The sequence below is a fragment of the Podarcis raffonei genome, chromosome 9 (assembly GCF_027172205.1).
Source record: "Podarcis raffonei isolate rPodRaf1 chromosome 9, rPodRaf1.pri, whole genome shotgun sequence".
Lineage (NCBI taxonomy): Eukaryota > Metazoa > Chordata > Lepidosauria > Squamata > Lacertidae > Podarcis > Podarcis raffonei.
In genome coordinates this window covers 57,138,048-57,160,146 of record NC_070610.1, presented here as the reverse complement: position 1 = coordinate 57,160,146, position 22,099 = coordinate 57,138,048, and the positions used below count along the sequence as shown (strand labels likewise).

General features: G+C 44.3%; 1 protein-coding gene across 1 annotated transcript; it reads left to right on the top strand.

The window, feature by feature from the left end:
- Window positions 1-1,964: 1,964 nt before the first annotated feature.
- Window positions 1,965-21,426, top strand: HADH (hydroxyacyl-CoA dehydrogenase). Its single transcript, XM_053403855.1, has 8 exons — window positions 1,965-2,250; window positions 6,414-6,542; window positions 9,444-9,601; window positions 13,569-13,695; window positions 15,366-15,455; window positions 16,524-16,596; window positions 19,485-19,601; window positions 20,972-21,426. Exons 1-8 carry the CDS (start codon window positions 2,131-2,133, stop codon window positions 21,088-21,090), a joined length of 933 nt encoding a protein of 310 aa, XP_053259830.1. The 5' UTR covers window positions 1,965-2,130; the 3' UTR covers window positions 21,091-21,426.
- Window positions 21,427-22,099: the final 673 nt, after the last annotated feature.

The following is a 22,099-nucleotide window of genomic DNA, read 5'->3' as shown; positions in this document are numbered from 1 at the left end:
TGGAATCCCGTTGGATATTGTAGGAAACAAGAACACTGGCCTGGATATAGCTTGGATGTGATCTAGAAAAACTCTTTATGTTCTTGCTACAAATTTTTAATTGCTGTACTTTTAAAAGTGTATAAAATATTTCAGTTGACTGATGGCTATTTCCTGAACGTCTCAGCCTGATTTACTTAGAATCAAAGCAACCTTTGATTGCACTGTAACTTTTAAGTGTGCACTCCTAAGATGCTGGATGTAATCCTCTTGCTGGAAATGGCATCCTTGTGCAATATTCATCTTTGAACTGCCCTGGAATTCATCATGTTCTTGTTAATTTTATGCCAATTACAAATAGTGCTGTCCTTTGGCTTATGATGCTGTTATGTATCTCTCCTTCCTTTGAAAGTTCTCTATTCCACCCCCCCCAAAAAAAAACCCACTATAACTTTGTAGAGTCGATTCTGCAAAGGTATAGTTTGCAAAAGTTTAGCACAATCTGTAATGTGGGTGAAGGAGATAATTTCTCAACACCCCTTGTTTCTGCAAATGTTACTCAGGCACCCCGCAAAACACTCTCATCCATAAGAAACTTAACCCTTCTGTAGAAGTGCGGAGCACATGACAATATACTAACAGCCAAGAGGATAGGATTTCTGCAGCTAGTACTGGCTATGGTACTGCCAGAATGTGGCAGCTAGATGGTGACTTGGAGTGGCCGCCGAGACCATATAACACCCATCCTGAAAGACCTACATTGGCTCCCAGTACGTTTCTGAGCACAATTCAAAGTGTTGCTGCTGACCTTTAAAGCCATAAACAGCCTTGGCCCAGTATACGTGAAGGAGCGTCTCCACCCCCATCATTCAGCCTGGACACTGAGGTCCAGGTCCGAGGGCCTTTTGGCAGTTCCCTCACTGTGAGAAGTGAGGTTACAGGGAACCAGGCAGAGAGCCTTCTCAGTAGTGGCACCCGCCTTGTGGAACATCCTCCCATCAGATGTCAAGGAAATAGGCAACTATCTGAGTTTCAGAAGACATCTGAAGGCAGCCCTGTTTAGGGAAATTTTTTAATGTTTGAAGTTTTATTCTGTTTTTAACGTTCTGTTGAAAGCCGCCCAGAGTGGCTGGGGAAACCCAGCCAGATGGGCAGGGTAGAAATAAATTATTATTATTATTATATTACGGTAGGTCTTTTTAGATGGCAAACAGTCATTATTTGCTTTCACTTTTTGAAAGTAAACAATAGTTTTGTGGCTCCAGATGTCATTGTGGCATAAGCTAGAGCCCATTTTATCTTCTACTTAATGGTGCAGCAAGTTTTAAAGTTTGCAACGACAGACTTGCAGGGCGACCTCACAAACTCCGTTTCCAGTTAGCAAATGCGTCTGACTTGACAAGCGCAACCCTATGGCCATTTACTCAAAAGCAAGGACCATTGCGTTCCATGGGGTTTTCTCCCTGGAACGTTTTAGCACTGCAGCCGAATATGGCAGTAACAAACTGTCCTGCAGCTGCTAAGGCAGCCGTGAAAAGTTTTAACGCCAAAGCATGGACCCCTAACAGAGCTGCACTCCTTAATCACCTACAGCAGGCATGGCCAAACTTGGCCCTCCAGCTGTTTTGGGACTACAACTCCCATCATCCTTAGCTAACAGGACAGGGATGGTGGGAGTTGTAGTCCCAAAACATCTGGACGGCCAGGTTTGCCTATGCCTGACCTACAGCCTTCGCTGCACGGACCGGTACAAACTACAAATCCCAAGATTCCTGGCGGGTGGTGGGTGGGGAGCCAGTTGCTTTAAATGCAGGCTTCAGACGTGACCTTTGCCACGAGTTTTCCCGGGGGAATATTTTGAGCGTGCATACTTTTCTTTTGCCGGAAAACAACGTCTGAATAGCAGCCCGGAGCTGGATAGGGCCGGGGGAACGAGCTGGGCACCTACATTCCCCCTAAGGGCCCTAAAACAAGCAAGGCAATGCAGAAGAGAGCTGCAGGAGTGGCGGAGGCGGGGACGCCTTTAAGGCCCGAGCTCCCGCCCTCTTCCCCATTCTCCTCCTCCTCCGCCTGGGCTGCAGAGGCTCCTGCTCGGCGCGCGGCTCCGCGGCGCCCACCCCCTCGACCCTTCCTGCTCCTCCCCGGTTCGCCATGGCCTTCGCCACCCGCCCGTTCGTGCGCTTCTCGTCTGCCACCGCCGCCGCCAAGAAACTGGTGGTGAAGCATGTGGCGGTGATCGGCGGCGGCCTCATGGGCGCCGGGATCGCCCAGGTGAGCTGCGCGGGGGGCGGAAGGGGCGCTGCGCGGGCGGCGGCTGCTGCTGCAAAGGGGCGGCGGCTGCATCGGTACTTCAGTACTTGCCAAGAAAGCATTTTCTTTTTTTTATTCTTAAAAATTTAATCCCTCCTTGCATTGCACCGAGGAATTTTGGGTGTCCCGAAGCCTCACAAACTCCCAACAATCTTGTTCCTCTGTGCTGGCGAAGGAGCCTCTTGCCAGGAAAACCCCTTTCGAGTTTAATTTCTTAATGCCTCTTTATAAGTGGAGGATATTGGTAGGTTATGCAAATATTATTGTAAGGGTTTCTCAGAACACCTGGGAAGCTTGGTCTCTCAACGTGGTAAACGTGCCCCGCCCCTTTGCCCCTGACACGTGTGTGTACGGTACACACGTGTGTGTGTGTGTGTTGCAGGTGTTACTAACTCAGAGGCTTCCCGCCCACTTGAGTGCATGGCTAGGCTTGTTCAGGTTCTCGTGCCTCGGCTGCATGGCTTTTTGAAGACCAGAAACAAAATTGCGCTTGGTTGTTTTGGATGGGAAGATGCACATTTCATATCAGATAGGCAGCTAAATGCATGTGGCCTGAGTGGAATGTGGTTGAGTAAATGTCATGGTAAGTGTTCAAGGTCTTAGGGAGGAGGAGAGAGCATCAAATTTCAAATTATTATTACATATTTACCCCAGGGGGTGGGAGAGAGAAATTAGAATTTTCTGCCCCTGCAGAAAAATGCATTAACCATCCAGATATGTGGGATATTTACCTCAGAAAGACTAATAAAGAGTAGTGCAACTTAATCCCCTTCCTATGTTTTGTCATAGGGTTGCTTAATTTTTTTTGCAGCTGTGAGGGCCCTTTGCAAGAAGACTCAGTTGCCTGGAGTTGAGGGTTCCCACTTCAAAATTAACACTAGCAGCAAAGGAGCTCCCAAACCACCCTGTCTATGCCAAGGGAAAAACCAGTATTGTGTTCAGTAGTCTGGGATTGTGCAAATAGTAGACCATAAAACACAATATACAAAAGCACTGTAACCTGAGTTCCCTCTGTGTGAGGCTGTCAGCAGTGATAAGGGAGAGGGTTTTTTGGGGTGTGGTGATAGGATTGTGGACCTTCCCTCCAGTCCCATGTGATTTTTATAGCTCTCCTTGTAATCTGCCTTTCCAGAGCTGACGCCTGTCTCTCTTAGGTTGTGGGTGTTGCTCAACAATATTATCCTGCAGAGGAGTAGACAATACTGCTGTTGCAAGCTACATGTCACATTGGGTTTCACAGAGATTCTTTAATTGTGGTTTTCCTGTTGAATTGTAAACCGCCTTTTGGAAAGGCAGAGGAAAAACGTTACAAATGTTTGCTCTTCTGCTTGTTCTTTCCAGAGACTCAAAAGTGGTTAACGGCAGTGCTGTTTTTCTAGAAAAAAGGTGCCAGAACTCACCATGAACACCTCCCTCGTTTAATAATAATAATAATAATAATAATAATAATATTTATACCCCGCCCATCTGGCTGGGGTTTCCCCAGCCACTCTGGGCGCCTCCCAACCGAATATTAAAAACACAATACAGCATTAAACATTAAAAACTTCCCTAAACAGGACTGCCTTCAGATGTCTTTTAAAATTAAGATAGTTGCTCATTGCCTTGACGCCTCTGTCTGGTTCCCTGTAACCTCACTTCTCACAGTGAGGGAACTGCCAGAAGGCCCTCGCGCTGAACAATGGGGCCTACCTGAGAGATGCTGGAAGTGAGTTCGGGCTGGAAAAAAGCCCCTGGTAATAAAAACAGACTAAAGCACAAAAGTGGGAACACCAAAAAATGTTTCCCACACACCCCTCCAACAGTACACCTCTGTCTTGTGGGGAAATTGAGTGAATTTTCAAATAAAAAATGATTTGAGCGTTGCACAATCCCTCTGTTTTGTTTTTTTAAAAAATAATAATTGGTCTGATCCATTCCTGTAATGCCCTTGTGTGTTTTTCTCTACAAGATGTGTTGAAGTGAAAGGAATATAGCAATTAACTCTATAACCAGACTGTTACTATACTGTTTAAGTTTCTATTTTAACATATCCAAGAAGCACTGCAGATTGGTTTTATAGTAACATTTCTGTGTTCTTTACTTAAATGTCTTTTTCATTCTTTGCTTATAAAAACATTAAAAACCCAACACCTGTAATTACTTCTAGCCTGCTTCCCATTGAGCACAGTCTTAAATAAGATTCATCTTCCTGTCCAGTTGGCTTCTATACATGCAGTGATAAGGGTGCCATCTTGTTCTTTGTCTCAGGCAGCAAAATGTATTGTGCTGGCCTTGTTCCCAAAACTTACTATCTTGCCCATTTTGTAGATTCTTTTATGTAGGAGAATGCAAGTCTTCAAGGTCTGCAAGTGAAATGACCATTTTTGCTATATTGTATACACTAAAAAGCGGTGCGGTAAAAGGCAACCATATATACACCCCATAAGGAAGGGTATTTTGCTAACATAAAAATGCACTACCCAGCTTATTGCAGAAACCTTTATTTTAAATATATATGTTAAATTTCCAAGCACATCTCGTAGTGCAGAGAAGAGATTTTCTTCTAGAACTAGGTCTTGCCATGTCAGAGAATGTCTGGTTTTTAGGGGGGGGGGATGATTGCTGTTACAAAGCAACTTTTCTAAAGTAGGAAATGAGTTCTGTTACCATGTTTGGTCTCTGTGGGTGTGACAGGTGAAGGTTCATCTTGAAAACCCTTGTCTCTTTTTGCTGAGTGCCTTTTGCTCCAGTAAGGAATGTGAGGTTTGGCTGAGGCACATTTTCCATTTGCAGGGATACTGCTTGCCCTTTGGTACCTAGGGAAATGTTTGGTCTTCCCTCACAATTCATCAATTTCACCCCTCCCCCCTTTTTTGTCCCCCCCCTCCCAGAAGGTAGAGAGCTGTAACTACCTCACCCCACCTTTTAAGACTGCTTGCTTTAATTCTTGTTCCCAATTGGGATCACTGCCACTTTGGGCACATAGCGATGACAGATGTTCGAACTTCTTCAGAGCTCCTAGATTTTCTTATGGCCTGAAGGGAGGAGATCTCTAGGTGCACAGATGCATATGTTTTTGTTACTAAGCCCAACACTTCTCAAATTGAATTGTTCTTTAGGGGGCACGTTTGGGTACAACCAGTTTCAGTTGCTAGTCTGAAGACTGTTGCAAAAGTTTGCTGCCGAGTTTGGGCACTAAAACTGGATAAGGTTGAGCTGAAGATGATTCAAAACACTCAAACAAAACACACATGGCATTTTCTTTTCTGATTATTCTCTTTATGTACCCAGATGATGAACTGGAGGAAAGCCTTTTGCTTTTTTTTGCTTTTATAATTTTGCAGTTTTCATCATGGGTATATTTTGTTTGCAAGGATGTAACACGGGGAAGGTTGGGTAATCTGTCTGATAAGGAGATAGGATCAGAGATCTGAGCTCCATATAGAAGGTAGCTCTTTATCCTTGTTGGCAGCTGCTGAACAATGCTGGGTTCTTTCTGTAGATGTTTAGCTGCACTTCTTGGCACTGAAGGGCCATAGCTCAGTTGTAGAGCCTGTTTTGCATGCAGAAGGTTTCCAGTTCAATCCCAGGCATGTCTGAGTAGCATCGCAAATGGCCCCTGTCTGAAACCCTGAAGAGATGCTGCCAGTCAGTGTAGACCAGGCATGGCCAAACTTGGCCCTCCAGCTGTTTTGGGACTATAATTACCATCATCTCTGACCATTGGTCCTGTTAGCTAGGGATGATGGGAGTTGTAGTCCCAAAACAGTTGGAGGGCCAAGTTTGCCCATGCCTGGTGTAGACAGTACTGAAGCAGCTGGAGTGATGGTCTGATTTGCTATAAGTCAGGTTCCTGTGTTGCTGATCCAAAGCAGTATAGTGGTTAAGAGTGTTGGGCTAGGACTGGAGTTCTGTGAAGCTCACTGAGTGATCCGGGCCAGCCACAATCTCAGCCACAAATCCACCTCACAGATTTGTTGTGAAGATAAAATGTGAGGACAGAACCATACCTTGAACTCTGGTTGTTAGCCAGAATATAAATGTACTAAATAAATAAATATTAGTAATGGGAGTGCACCTCTTTTCTTCCATGGGTTGCTTTCCTTTTTCATCATTATTTTTCTCCCCTGTTTTTCCTGTAGATTGCTGCAGCCACTGGCCACACTGTTATATTAGTGGACCAGTCAGATGAAATACTGAATAAATCCAAGAAAGGAATCGAGGATAGTTTGAAAAAGCTGACAAAGAAAAAGTTTGCAGACAAACCTGAGGTGGGATCTTTATTATTTATAAATATTGGAAATAATGGTTGCATGTGACAAATCTACCTTGTTTGATTGTTTGTACAGTGGTACCTCGCAAGACGAAATTAATTCGTTCCGCGAGTTTTTTCTTCTTGCGAGTTTTTTGTCTTGCGAAGCACGGTTTCCCATAGGAATGCATTGAAAATCAATTAATGCGTTCCTATGGAAACCGCTTGCCGGGCTGGCGGTGCGGAGAAGGGCTTTTCTCCCCACCGCAAGCCTTCAGGACAGGTCCGGGAACAGAGGGGAAGGCGCGCTGCGCTTCTCCTCTGTTCCCAGAGCTTGCGGGGCTTGCGGTGAGGAGAAGGGCTTTCCTCCCCACTGCCAACATTCAGTACAGCATTCTGAATGTTGGCGGTGGGAAGGAAAACCCTTCTCCCACCGCAAGTCTTCAGGACAGGTCCGGGAACAGAGGGGAAGGCGTGCAGCGCTTCTCCTGTGTTCCCGGGGCTTGCGGTGGGAGGAGGGTTTTTCCTCCCCACCGCCAACATTAAGAACAGCATTCTGAATGTTGGCGGTGGGAAGGAAAACCCTCCTCGCACCGCAAGTCTTCAGGACAGGTCCGGGAACAGAGGGGAAGGCGCGTTGCGCTTCTCCTCTGTCCCCGGACCTGTTCTGAAGCCTGGCGGCGGGAGGAGGTCTCTCTGCCCCACCGCCAGCCTTCGGAGCAGCCTTCCGAAGCCTGGCGGCGGGAGGAGGTCTCTCCGCCCCACCGCCAGCCTTCGGAGGAGGTCCGAGGACAGTGGGGAAGACGCGCTGCGCTTCCCCGCTGTTCCCGGAGATTTCCCTATGGGCTTTCGTCTTGCGAAGGAAGCCCATAGGGAAATTCGTCTGGCGAAGCACCTCGAAAAACGGAAAACTCTTTCTTCTTGCGAGTTTTCCGTCTTGCTAGGCATTCGTCTTGCGAGGTACCACTGTAATGCCTAGATAGAAAATTGTTAGATTAGCATAATATTTTAAATAGATTCCTTTCAAGAGCTGGGGTGAATTCCACACTTATAACAACTCTGCTCTTTCTCCTGCCTCCAACCTCAGTCAACAAGCAAAAGCAAACTTCCATACGTAGGCTGATTTTCTGCACGTTACCCTTGGGGAATTGTAAGAAGGTGAGCTTGCATTCAGTACCTAGGGCTGCCAACAGTCTACAACCCTTCTAACCACTTGCTTGTGTGGACTTGCACATATACACGTCTTAGCAAATTGGGGAACTGAATCTTGCCCTTCCCATCCTTACATATTGCCCCTAGTGATATGAAGATGACATCATTCGTGTGCAGGGAAAAACTTAAACACGTTGCAGAGTTCCCAAAAAGAGACCAGAGGCAATAGTACTTCATCCAGCAGAGCTTTACTTGTGCTGAAGGCAAATGAGTGTAATGGTCACAAATCCAGATGCATTCAGGATTGGCACAGTCCATAAAAATATCCATTTGCAGCACTTACAAAAACTTACAAACTTGTAACAAGGGTAAAACTTAACACTGTAGCTTACAGAAACAAAACACCACACCAGAAGGAAGAGAAAGAGAAAGTAAAACTCAGGCTCCTTCTGGCCTATATTTATAGTCAGCATGACCTTAATTGGAAGAGATAAGAAAACCAGTTCAAACCAGCTTCCCAGAAGGTATAACCCAAACAACTCATGACCCTTCTGCCTGCTTCTCTCACACAGAGAAGCTTCTAGTAGTTTATAGAATCGTCTTGTATTAATCAGAATAGGAACGATCTCTACACATCAGATCAATACTTTCTGCACTAAGAAATGCAAACTGACAGATAGTGGGAAGGCAATGTACTCCCTTTCTCATGGCCAGACCATTATTTGGTTAAGTTTGGACTGACAGTGGCAGTTCCCCGCTGTAAGGGTGGTGGGCCCATCTGGATGGCCCACCCTCAGAGACTGATGGAGCCGGATATGTTCCTGGATGTTCTGGGCAATTTTTCAGTTGAGAAAGCTGGTGATCCTGTCAAAGCCCTGGTCTCTCTCGATATGAAATGATGAGATGCAATGGGCGGTTGACATCGCTCTTGAGTGTCCCCTCCGGCTTTGTGCTCCAGGCTATGAAAAGCCGGACAAGAACCTGGAGCGCAAGTGGTGCAAGTCTTGCTGGAAAACCGGCTGAACACTGGTAAATAACACATAATCATGCATACCATGTGGCAGTATGGACTGAGGAAAACGTCTTATTTTGCAGCTTGCATTGTGTCCCCAAGTAGGTAGCCATCGGAATTATTTCTGTTCCATTGTCAAGTCAGTTATTGAGGCTATTTGCTTTTCTCTTAATTTACCGTATTTACTCAAATCTAATGCTCACCATTTTTGGCCACCTTTTTTCACAAATTACATTGCGAAAATTAAGGGCACGTTAGACTCAAGTAAATATGGTACTTTGCTAGTGGCTCCCTGTTTGTGGACTGTTCTCCCCAGGGAGGTTCTGCTGGCGCCTTCGTTATACACCTTTAGATGTCATGCAAAAATGTTCCTTTTTAACTAGGTTAAACTTGGTTGATTGACATCTGCTGCCCTTTAAAATGTATTTGGAAGGGGGGAATTATTGGGTTGTCTTTGTTTTTATTATGTATTTTCTGTTTTTTATGTTGTGAACCATCCTTAGATCTACAGATACAGGGTAGTATACAAATTTAATAATAGTAATGATAATATTCTATATGGTGTGTTAGGAGCAGCGGTGTGCTAGGAGACTGGGGGATTGCAGCATTCATGCACAGCTAGCAGGAGCTCTTAATTTTAATGTGCAGCACTGTATTTGTTTTATTTGTTGAAACACATTTTTACCGTTGAAATTGTAATCCTTCCTATGAAGGCAAATGAAATGCTCCGTGAACAGATTTTTGTTTTTTTCTCAGGCTGGTGCTGAGTTCATTGAGAAGACCTTAAAGAACCTGACCACGAGCACAGATCCAGTCTCTGTAGTCCACAGCACTGACCTCGTAGTGGAAGCCATTGTGGAAAACTTGGCAGTAAAAAACGAGCTCTTCAAAACATTGGATAAGTTTGCACCAGAGTATGTTCATAAAATGTTACAAAACTAATGCAGAATGTCCTTGTTATCTACTAGTTTTCACGAAAATATGGGCCTGTACAGAGGAGGGGGAGGCAAACTGAAATCTTCTATCTAGCCACCCTTTCCCACTGATTGGCGTTTAGCTGTATATTTAGACTTTTCAGATGCTTCCAGATGGGGACTTGAATTTGCAGACAGATTATTGGGATATCACAAAATGGGTTGTTGGTTCCAGGGTTTCTCTCCCCACTTACTGAAAGCAGATTAAATGGGAGAGGGGACTGTGAGCTGGTATGTGAAACCTACGATCGTTAAGCAGACAGTGATTATTCCAAGATTGATTGGTGAGCTGTCCCAAAAACTTGGGCAAAGAGGTGCCTCTTCAATTAAAAGTGAAAAAGGAAATAAATATTTCAGCTATTTCACCAGCAGTGCAAACTGAGATGCTTCAAAAGAAAGCATTCAGTATGAAGATTTAAGTTCTACAGGAAGTTTGGAAGCTCATCGTAATTCTGTATATATTATTTGGTGGTAGCTAATCATTTGAAGATCCCCTGATTCTTTTTTTTTGCTCACGGGGAGAGGCCTGAGAACTGAGTGAAGATACTAACTTCTGAAGCGAACGGAGGTGGAGCAGTTCTCCGCTTGTGAGCAAAGATTAAAAAGATATCCCCGTGCCAAAGAGCCACCTCCAACCAATTATTTATGTAAAGTCCCGCCCAGGCCTCCAGCTGCTCATGCCAAAGAAATTTAATCTTTGCTACCACTGTAGTTTCTGAAGAATCCTACCCTTAAGTGAGCAGCGTTATATCTTTTTCTAGACAGATAAAATAATCAGCTAAGGAGGCTGAAGGGGGGGGAATTAATATAGGCCTATTCTAAAGTGGTATCTTTATCAGAATTATTTGGTTATTACTGAATGTTTGTGGGAAGTCTGCTGACTCCTATTCTTCTTCCATAGTAGATAGTAGCCTGTTAGGTTTTACATTTATTATTTACTAAAGCATTCTGCGCCAGCTCTCGCATCAAGTCTCAAGGTGGTGTACAGTAGCATTTTTTAAAACAACAATATTTCAGTGAGATAAAGATAACAGCTGACAATCCAGGGTAGAATTAAGGTCTCGCTGAAATTAATTGCCCACAAATGCCTGTGAACATAAATATGCATTTAATAGGCTTTGAAACACCATCAGTGTTGGCGCTTGCATCAGCTTCGATGGCAATCCCTAGACAGGGTACCACTGCAGAGGAGCCCTCCCTGGCCATAGAATCATAGTATTGCAGAATTGAAAAGGGGCCACAAGGGTCATCTAGTCCAACCCCCTGCAATGCAGGAATCTTAGCTAAAGCATCCATGACAGATGGCCATCCAACCTTTGCTTTAAAACCTCCAAGGAAGGAGAGTCCACAACCTGCTGCTAAGCAAGTCTCCAAGGACTGGAGCACAACCTGGGGGCTTCTGCTTGGTTTCTGCTTGTGCCACTGTGCAGTGCTTGGAGTCACAAGACTCTGTTTGCATTCCAGACATTCCAGGCTGTTGGAAGTCTCACAGAAGACAGGGGACAGGTGTAATGTTACTGGTTTCCTGTTCCTTTGTTTTCCAGTTGCTCTCTGCTTTCACAGAGAGAGCATGTATATTTCTTTTCTGTCTGCGTAGTTAGAAATAAAACACTCTTTGCAATGTAGCTCATACTATCTCGGCTCCTTCCCTGCGTGCTGGATACTCTGTGTAATGGGGGAAACGTGCGTGGAGCCTCATCAAAGGTTCAGGTCGTTAATCACGTTGGAGGACTCGACCGGAAGAGTCGCTCGGTCGAACGCAAGTCTGACAGGGCCTCAGACCAAGTAGGGTAAGGTGCTCCTTTGACTAACCAAGTCCCAAGTTTAGAGCTTTATAGGGGAGAACCAAAGCATCAAACTTGACCCGGTAACCTCTTGGGATGTAATGTATACATAGCAGGACGCCCAGCGAATAGCTTAGCTGCTGCATTTTGCAATACAGTCATACCTCATGTTACGTTTGCTTCATGTTACATTTTTTCAGGTTGTGTCCCGCGGCGACTCGGAAGTACCGGAAAGGGTTACTTCCGGGTTTCGCCGCTCTTGCATGCGCAGAAGCTCTAAATCGCGCTTCATGCATGTGCACAAGCGCCAAATCGTGCTGCGCACCTGCGCGGATACGACACTTTGGATTGCGGCCTTTTCATGTTGCGAACGGGCCTCTGGAACAGATCCCATTCGCAACCAGAGGTACCACTGTACAGGTGACTCCCCACTTATGCAGAAGTTTCATTCTGCCCCCCCCCCGCCGTGTGCATAAGCGAAATGCGTGTAAGTGGGTTGCCCATTGCAATACCTGCAGCTTTCTGCCCAACAGCTGTTGAGCTGAGTAGTGTGGCAACAGCAAGAGCTCCCACACGCCATTTTGGACCCCTTGGAGTCGTCGTCCTCCTGGACTTCTGGCTCATGGACATCCTCTTTGGCTCAGGCCATGGGGACTTTCCAGCTCTCTCCCGCCATTTCAGGTTAGAATTGAATTACTAACATATTTCCCTGCAGTTACATGCAAGTGAGGAGTCGCCTGTATAGTTTCAGCCTCCAGACCAGCCTTTAGGGAAACCTCACAGTTGCATTACGGTAGTCCAGTCTTGAGGTTATCGGTGCATGAATTGCAGTGGCAAAAGTACCTATGTCCAGGAAAAGTTGCAGCTGGCCTACCAGCCATAACTGAAAAAAGGCATTCCTAGTGACTGGAACAAGGAGCATCACACATAATCAGTTCATAAGGGTACTAGATTAATCAGGTGGCAAACTTTAAACTGCAGCTAATATTATTAATTGCACCACACAGTTGAGTAAATCTTGCATTAAACCTGTTAATAATTCACTGGAATTGATTGGGCTTTACCACTTCTAGAAGCCCCTTTTTTTTTGTACATTTGGACCACACTCCTGTCTTCCTGTTAACAGACTGACTCTTTCCGAGACTTATAAAATTAGTTCACCACAGAAAATGAGTTCACTAGCTTACTTGTGAGCAAGTATTGTGTTGGTCCCTCTCTCAGGATGGCTTCTGAACCATACTATTTTAATTTTTATTCCCATTATATAGCCCACAAGGTGGCGCTGCAAATATGGGAATAGATTTTATTAAGCGTATTGGAGTGGTGCTGGCATTTTAAAGGCTGCACTTTAAAAGAGTGCGCCATGTAGACGCTTAATCAGAACTAAAAGCTTGTTGGAGGGACATCTGGCTATGACTTCTGTGTCACTGAGTCTTTACTTGAGATTGAGAAAGACAGCATTTTGAAGACTATGAAATAAAATGTAAGATGTAACTTTTTAACACTGCAGCTAGTAAGGTTTTGTTGTTTCTGGGTACATGGGACATTTTAATTTCAAGCAGTAAATTTCCAGGGTTCTGTCTCTTTACTTCTGTAAAGTGTTGGACCAGGACCTGAGAGACCAGCTTTCAAGGTCCCACTCATCCATGAAGCTCATTGTGTGGTGTTGGGCCAGTCACTGCTTCTCAGCCTAACCTACCTCACAGGATTGTTGTGGAAATTAAATGAGGAGAGAGAGAGAGAACCATGTATGCCACCTTGAACTACTTGTAGGAAAAATGTGTGGTATGAATAAAAATAAATAATAGCCTGTAGAGTCCTGAAGAAGAGTTTGGATTTGGATTTGATATCCCGCTTTATCACTACCCTAAGGTGTCTCAAAGCGGCTAACATTCTCCTTTCCCTTCCTCCCCCACAACAAACACTCTGTGAGGTGAGTGGGGCTGAGAGACTTCAGAGAAGTGTGACTAGCCCAAGGTCACCCAGCAGCTGCATGTGGAGGAGCAGAGACGCGAACCTGGTTCACCAGATTACGAATCTACCGCTCTTAACCACTACTCCACACTGGCTCTCTGAAAGCAGACAGCTGCAAGTGATGCCAAATGCATGTTGTTTCTCCACAGGCATACCATATTTGCCAGCAACACTTCATCATTGCCCATCACAGAGATAGCCAATGCTACCACGAGGCAGGATCGCTTTGGTGGCCTACATTTCTTTAATCCGGTGCCTTTGATGAAACTTGTGGAGGTAAAAGGGTTTTGAAAATGTTCTAAAATGTTGCAGCATGGTCGGAGTGTCTTGCTACCTGTGTGTTGCAGAGGTTCTCCATGTTTGTTTGTTTGTTTGTTTGACCTTCTGTCTCCGCGTTTGATCAGTCATGAACCCAGGGGAGGTTTTTGCACCACAGATAAAGGTAAAGGTAAAGGGACTCCTGACCATTAGGTCCAGTTGTGGCCGACTCTGGGGTTGTGGCGCTCATCTCGCTTTACTGGCCAAGGGAGCCGACGTACAGCTTCCGGGTCATGTGGCCAGCATGACTAAGCCGCTTCTGGCGAACCAGAGCAGCACACGGAAACGCCGTTTACCTTCCCGCCAGAGCGGTACCTATTTATCTACTTGCACTTTGACGTGCTTTCGAACTGCTAGGTTGGCAGGAGCAGGGACTGAGCAATGGGAGCTCACCCCGTTGCGGGGATTCAAACTGCTGACCTTCTGATCAGCAAGTCCTAGGCTCTGTGGTTTAACCCATAGCGGCACCCACGTCCCAGCACCACAGATAGAATCATGTTAATCTACAGTAGAAACCAGGATGTGATTTAAACATCAGACTTTTAAAAACAATTTTTTTAAAAAAATTGAGCAGAAAGAACAGCATATTGATTAACAGCTAGCACATTATGTCGGCACCCTTGGAAGGCCTGGGGGAGAAGGTGTATCTGGCACCCACAAGTGAGTGGGGTCCGTGCTAGGCACACCCGCCAAGTGAGGGTTTCCCATAGCGACACTTGTTGTTCTGCTCTGGTCATTTCTAGTGCTATTTTGATAGCACAAGTGTTCAGAGGATAAAAGCTGCTCAATTAAGGTGGTGCTGAATATTCAGGTGGAGCTCTGTTATTCCCTCTAATGGTGAGAGTCGAGAGAACCGGAGCCACAACAGGGCTGCTGAGAAACAGGTGAACTTACTTCCGGCTGATTGTCCCTGAAAGAACAAGGAAAGCTCTTCAAAATGACTATGCCGGGATAGGAAACTCCTCATGAACATAGCCATATAGACAGACCAGTGAGATCTTACATGTGAACAGAATGCAGCTTTTTATCCAGAAAAGAGTTACAGATTTATTTTTTAAATCACTGCATGTAGACTCTTTCTCATGAGTAGCTGACACAGATATAGATTACTTGTACCTAGGGAAAGCATAGTATGTGTACACCAAACCTCCATATTAACCCCACCCCCGAGATCCACGGATTGTGAACCACCCTGAGATCTACAGATAAAGGACGGTATACAAATAATAAATAACAATAATAATGTTCAACAAGTGGGTAGTCTGCATACACAATAGAGCTGTAGAAATCATAAAGTGTATGCTCTTTCACGCACATACTTCTATTACTATTACTATTTATTAAATTAGTATGCTGTCCTTCACCTGTTGATCTCAGGGCAATTCACAACATAAAAGTACATTATAAAAACCACAGAAGACATAATAAAAATAAGAACAGCAACAGACCAATAATCGCCCCCCTTCTGCATGTGTAGAGACAGCGTGTACCTGTGTTCAGTGTAATGTGTGAGCAAGTATTGTGTTGGTCCCTCTCTCAGGATGGCTTCTTTTATGAAAGTTAAACTTGTTGTTGACGTAAAGAGAAACCCACCCCAGTGCACCTACCTTTGATGGTTTTGTTCTTAGGTTATCAAGACGCCAATGACCAGCCAAAAGACTTTCGAGTCCCTCATGGATTTCAGCAAAGCATTGGGGAAGAATCCGGTCTCTTGTAAGGCAAGTATATTTTATATTGTGGGAGGGGGGAGGTCCAGGTAAGTTCAGAGTGCTTCAGGCTTGGCTGCATTGGGGAATTTTTCTGCTCTGCTCATGAAGTCATCCTTTATATTTTTTATTTTTTAAAAAAACCACGGACAACAGGTTGCCAAAAATGATTTTTTTATAAGACTCCGTGTTCTGCCAGCCCCCTCTGCCTGCCTTCTTACCAATCCGAGGGGTGGCTCTGGCTGTCAGCTGCCTCCTCCTTAATTTCATTGCTGCCTTTGTAGAACTCGAACAGGGAAGAGGATGGGGAGAAAACTAGAATTAGTTGGCTCTGCTTGCCCTTGGATGTGGTTCCACAGAGTGTTGGTCTCACTGCCTTCTTCCAGTCGCAGAGGCCACCCACCACCATTACTGACTAGATTTATTACAAATGCTGCTCATATCTGAAAGGCCAGTCCGAGCCAAATAGAAGAGATTTGGGGAAGGATGGGAAGAGAATAGTAGAAACAACAAATATTGTAGAATAGATTCATGATGCTCATGAGACAAGCTAGTATTCTGTAATGACTAAGACTAAGCTCAGGAAGTCATTGATTTAAATCTGCCAGTAAGTGGTCTTAGACAAGTGCTTCTCGGCTTCAGCCACCATCACCAGCCGCCGCCAGAGCTACATAATATAATTTATTGACTGTTCGTTTTGGCTCTTCGCATTCTTGCTGTTTGGTTTCTGCTTTAGTAAATGCATTTTAATTATGGGTTGTTGTTATTATTATTATTGGTTTTTTGTAATCTGCTTTGAAGTGGAGGAGAAGGAGAAACAACACAGAGACATTGGTTAATAATACTAGTCTAACTTGCAGAGTTACAAGCTAATGCACGTGAAGCACTTTGAACATTGGAATGAGTTCTGTAAATGCTAACATAGTATTTTTGGCATAACAAGGAATGCATCGCTTGTCCATTGCATTCTGTAGCTGATTCTCCTTCCTCTTGCTTTCAACCTCGTAGGCACGTTTTGAAATAACTTACCATTATAGAACTTGATAGGGTCCACTTTAATCCCCGTCTTTCTGTTGACAGGACACTCCTGGGTTTATTGTCAACAGGCTCCTTGTGCCTTACCTGATGGAAGCAGTTCGGCTCTTTGAGAGGGGTAAAGATAAGCAGAGTTCTGCTTTGTGGGATATGAACGGCTTATTTGTGTTGTGCTGTGGAACGTTGTTCTCGAGCAATCATTTTCTCTGGCATTTCATACCGTGTCAGAAATCAGAATGAAAAATAAATTCTTGGAACTATTCCTGTTAATGTGGGGAAATTACCTCTGTGAAGTACGTAGGTACTTGTGTGAAAATGGTTGTTTTTTTGTTCAGTTAGACAAAACCCTTTTGGCATATGCACACAAATTGAGAGTCCACACCAGATCCGTTCTGACATGTGTTTCCTCATTCACCCTGTCACTCTGCTTTTCTTTCATTGTAAGTGCAGCATTGCTCTTATATTCCCTGTGTGCCCAGTTTGTTCATTATCTAGCAGTGTGGCACTTGGTTAGTACAGTCTGCATGGCCACATTCCAGTCTTTTTGATAGATTACAATGTGTTTCTTATCTGCCATTACAACTCTTACTCATTTGTTAAAGACACCCCCGCCCCATACCCAAAATTAGCTTATTGAGCTTTGGGACAGAGGATATCTCTGGAACTGGACCTATTAACTACCATTTCAATTAAACTGGGAGGTGCCAAATTGCAGTTGGAGGCATTGTAATGAACAATGTTCTTCTTAAGCTTTTTCATTTTAACTCTATGTACAAAATTGGAGCCAAAAAGAATCTAGATACATGAACTGAAAAGTGAGTATTAAAAAAAATACATCAGTAGGCATAATGTATAATGAGTTTTGTTCTTCTTGCCCAGGCTGGGTATACTCTGGGCTAAAATATCCAAATTGTACATTCGGTTCTGTAAATACCTATGCCAGGTACAGGTGGCGTGCTGCAGCAGTGGGAAATCTTGCTCAGAGATTTTTTGTTTGCAAGCATGGTGCTCACACTTTCAAACCCATCTTTATGCCATCAATATTAGCCTCGCATCTGGCATTGCTTGGGAATTTTAAGAAACCAGCAAAATTAAGTGCAGTTTTACACCAGTGCATAAAATCAGTGCAATTTTAAAAGATCCAGTCCGCCATCTTGATTCAAAATGGTGTTCATTTGCAGACAAAAAGCCTGCCTGATCCTTCATCTCAGGAACCATTGCACAAAATTTGGTTAAGATACCTTAAGTGGTTTCCAAATGCTGCACCGGGGACAAACAATTTCCCAAAAAGACATAGTTGATGCCGTTAGCGATAGGAAACTTGCTTTAAAAAGACTGGTCTTTGGGAGATTGGATCCTATGATCTACCCATAGTTCTCTCTTTGCCAGTCTTTCTTACATTCCTGGGCCAGCACAAATGTTTTTGAGCAATGAAAATGTCTTGGGGCATTGTGATCCATTTCTCTTCTCTGTGTACTATTTTACTGCTACAGTGTCTTGTAGGGTAGATGGGGTTGATGAAAGCAGTTTGATGGGAGTAGGAATAATGAGCCAAGGGCAAATTAACTGCTAGCACAAAGTGCTGGACAGTTCTTGCCCTGGTACTGTGTTGATGGAAATAAGGAATTATTATTTTTGTCTTTCATACCTGAGAGCCTGCCTTGAAATGAGCCTTGTCGTCTTCAAAGGAAACACGCTTGTTGTGTGAAAAGCTAAAGAGAAAGTTACTCTGTTGTAACTGTTCAGATTAAGCCCCCTTTCATGGTTGTCTGCTATTAAGAATGTTATTTCAAACATTTTATTTGGAAAGCAGCCTTCCCTTGCAGATGAAAGACCTCCATTATCAGGATCTCTGCAAATATATTTTAAATATTAAAAGCTCCCTTTGTAGTTCATAAAAGAGTCTTCAGCTTGTGAAACAAAATTAACTATACTTCTTGCTTATCCATCAACAAATACTGCTAATTACTCCTCAAAGGCAGTATAAGAACAAATTAGAGTGATTTTTCAAAAAGCAAAGGAGTGGCATTATGGAAACAACTTTTGTTTTATCTGAAAGCTCACCATATAAAGTGCTTCAGTTAAATGTTGCATTCCTGCATGCATAAAATATATATCCATTTTAAATTTACATGGGTGAGAAACGGGATGTGGCTTTGTCTGATTAAATGTATTCTTTAATTTAAGTCTTCGCCCCCTCCCTTCGGCTAAGTAGCATCCTGATTTTTGTTTTTGATGTGGCTTTTAAAAAATTTAAGACTTGGGATTTTAAGAACTTGTTGGAAAATATATTAAAACTAATGTGGTAAAAAAAGAGAAAAAGGTTGGCATCTCATTGCAACCCGATGTTTTGCTTTAATTGTGCCAGACTTGAGAGAGGTTTTATTCATTCCAGCAGGAGAGGTAAAGGCCAGTGTAATTCTATGTATTAAATTGTAGTTTATGGCTTGGTCCTTGGCCTTTTGCTCACACCCTCCTAAAAAAAAAATCAAAGTAAGATGGAAGTTCTGGCATACGATTTTTCATACTTTCCATTTTCAGGGAGTGCTTTCTACTTTAACACAGCTTTCTGAAGAATCGCCTAAGCCCCTGTCATGGAATCTCTTTACACCGCACAGGATCCTGTATGCTGGGCACTGAGCCTGCATTTTTGCATCAGCCGCAATGCATGTGCCTACTGCCATGCAGACCCTGCTATTGTGCCCACTCACTTCCATTTGTAGGTAAATGGGAGGAGTGAGTCAAGCTGAAGCCACTGACCCCTGCTAAAAGCAGGACATCAGGTGGCCCCCATCCCAAACCACTGGGAAGCCACACCTTTAGTGATAATCTATTAACTGGTATGCGGATGTTGTGCAGTTTCTGCAGCAAAGCCTTCTTAAAAGCTGCTGCTTTATTGAGTGCGGAGTGCAAATGCCTTAGTGAGTTGGAACCAAGTTTTAGGCCTTGAAAGAAGGGAGAACAGATGCTGACCTTTGTTAACCTGCCTGTTAACTGTGTCCTTAGGAGATGCAGCAAAGGAAGATATTGACGTTGCCATGAAGCTCGGGGCAGGCTATCCCATGGGCCCGTTCGAACTCCTGGACTATGTTGGTCTGGATACCAGTAAATATATTATAGATGGTATGTATATTTTTCCTGACGAGCTTGATGATATATGCCATATTTTTCGCTCCATAAGACGCACCTGAGGATAAGACGCACCTAGTTTTTAGAGGGGGAATGCAAGGGGGGGGGGAATTCTTTAAAGGGAGTGCTGAGCAGAGCCTGTATGCATCCCAGGCTCTGCTCAGCTATCCCTTTCACGAGCCGCGAGGAGCGCGTGTGCGGAGCTTGCAGGCTTTTCCCTGAGGAGGGAGAAGAGCAGCCCTTCACTGACGGGCTGCCTTTTTCCCTCCTCGGGGAAAAGCCCCCAAGAGCCGCACACACGCTCCACGCTGCTCTTTAAAGGGAGCGTGGCTCTTAGGGGCTTTTCTGGGAGGTGGGAGAAGGGACAGAGCACTCTGTCCCTTCCTCCACCTCCCGCAAAAGCCAGGGATAGCCCCGCGAAGCCTCCGTAGGGCATGGGAATGAAGGCTCCCTGCGGAGGCTTCGTGCGGCTAAGCCAGAAGCTAGAACAGCTAGGGGGAGCGCTGCACAGTGCTTCCTCTAGCTGTTCTGGCTTCTGGGATAGCCGTGCAGCCTGCATTCACTCCATAAGACGCACACACATTTCCCCTTACTTTTTAGGAGGGAAAAGGTGGGTCTTATAGAGCGAAAAATGCAGTATCTATTTTACATGCATCTTTCCTTATCGAAAGAGAAACCCAAAGTGGCTCACAAGTTAAAATAGATATGGTGTATGTCCCCTGCCCCCTGTTCTTGCAAACTGCTAACGGGGCTTTGTGAAACTTCAATTGTGTTGAATTCTGTTGCTGTTCTCACATGGGAGCAAAGTGACTGTTCCTGAGAATCACAGAAGAGGGTTCCTTATTGTCTGTCTCAGTCTTGCTTCTGGTAAGAGTGAGCTTGACTAAACTACTGTTTATGGTAGGTTCCCCCCCCCCCACTGCGAGGGATCTTTGTCAACAGTTCCCTTGGAGGTGCTAAAGATGACAGTTGCATCAGCACAATCCCTATGTTAGGGAGAGTTTTAGTGGTCCTGGGGCTGTGTGTGTGTGTGTGCTCCTAGAGCCAGGTTCAGGGAACCTGTGGTTCTATGGATTTTGGACTATAGTTCTCATCACTATGGGAATCTGCATAACATCACCTGAGTCACTAAGACCTGTGCTTAGTCTTGAATAAAGTGGAAGAGGTTGCTGGATTTTCAGAATTTAGTCCTGTAATTCCTCTCCAGTCCTTTTTGAGCAGGTGAAGTATGCAGTTTACCCCTCCATTCTCAACTACCCCAGGTGAGTTAGTTGGGAATGAAGACCTTGAAAATAACGAGCATCTGATCAAATTGAGACTTTACGTAACAGGCACGTGCTACTCCTTTCCCCCTCTCTCACCAGGGTGGCATTTGTTAGAGCCAGACAACCCTCTCTTTGCTCCAAGCCCGCTGCTGGATAAACTCGTAGAGGAGAAGAAGCTGGGGAAGAAGACTGGAGAAGGATTTTACAAATACAAATGAACTTGGCCATGTTTTTCCAGAGTTAAGGATAACCTCCTTGTGCCATTTGGATGTACTTGGAATGCTGCTTAATCAGGGCTTTTAAAAAGAAGTAGTCAACACTACTATATAATCAAAATGCACAGTGTGTCTTGAGGCAATTGTTTTCCCGGGTTAATGATTTTCTCAATCTATGATTCTGAGAGCTTTACATTCTCAAAGTGCCTTTCTTTCATAAGCTCCCTGTCTCTAAGGCCAAATAAATGGGGTCTGAGTTAATAAGACTTGTAACAAGCATCCTGTTTAAGAGGCGGACACTTGAATGCGAATAAAATACTCCCCAGATCATCTTGATAAGCAGCACACTGCTTTTAATTTATCTTTTTCCTTCTTGGCCAGTAGGTGGCATTATGACAGCATTGTTCTGAATGCAAGTGGAAACACAGTTTTTGCATGTAAACCAGTAACAGTTTATAAAAGGCAAGCTTGCACCTACTGGTGCAAATGAGTGATACCTACACCATTATCTCCTTTATTCTGTTGTCTCTGTATAGATTTTCAGCTTTAAACCTGGACGTGTGTCCTTGCCTTACTTAATAAATAGAGATGAAGGAGACTTAGAACAGCAGCCGAGAGTTCCTAAGCTACTTAATAATTTTAAAAGGGGGAGGGAGGCTCCCTTGCTAAGGAAACTGAGGTATGATCTTTCCAGCCTTCGTTTGTCTTCATTTAAAAGCCACCCATCTTAGTGTGGCTACAACTTAGTGTGGCTAAAGCTTATGCAGATTCCACTAAATTCACGGCATAGGTTTCCACCTCTGCTTTAGAGTCTCAGGTAGGAAAAATACTAGAGCCTTGCAGAAATTATGCATGAAGTTTGAGACGACTGCTTTTGGCTATGTGAGGAGGGCGGTAGCTAAGAACTGGATAGAAAGCCATGACAGCAAGTATAGCTGTTTGGGATTTACTACTTTTCCCATATAGCTGGCTAAAATTACATTAAGAGTCTGGGAAGGATGCAAAGCCAACA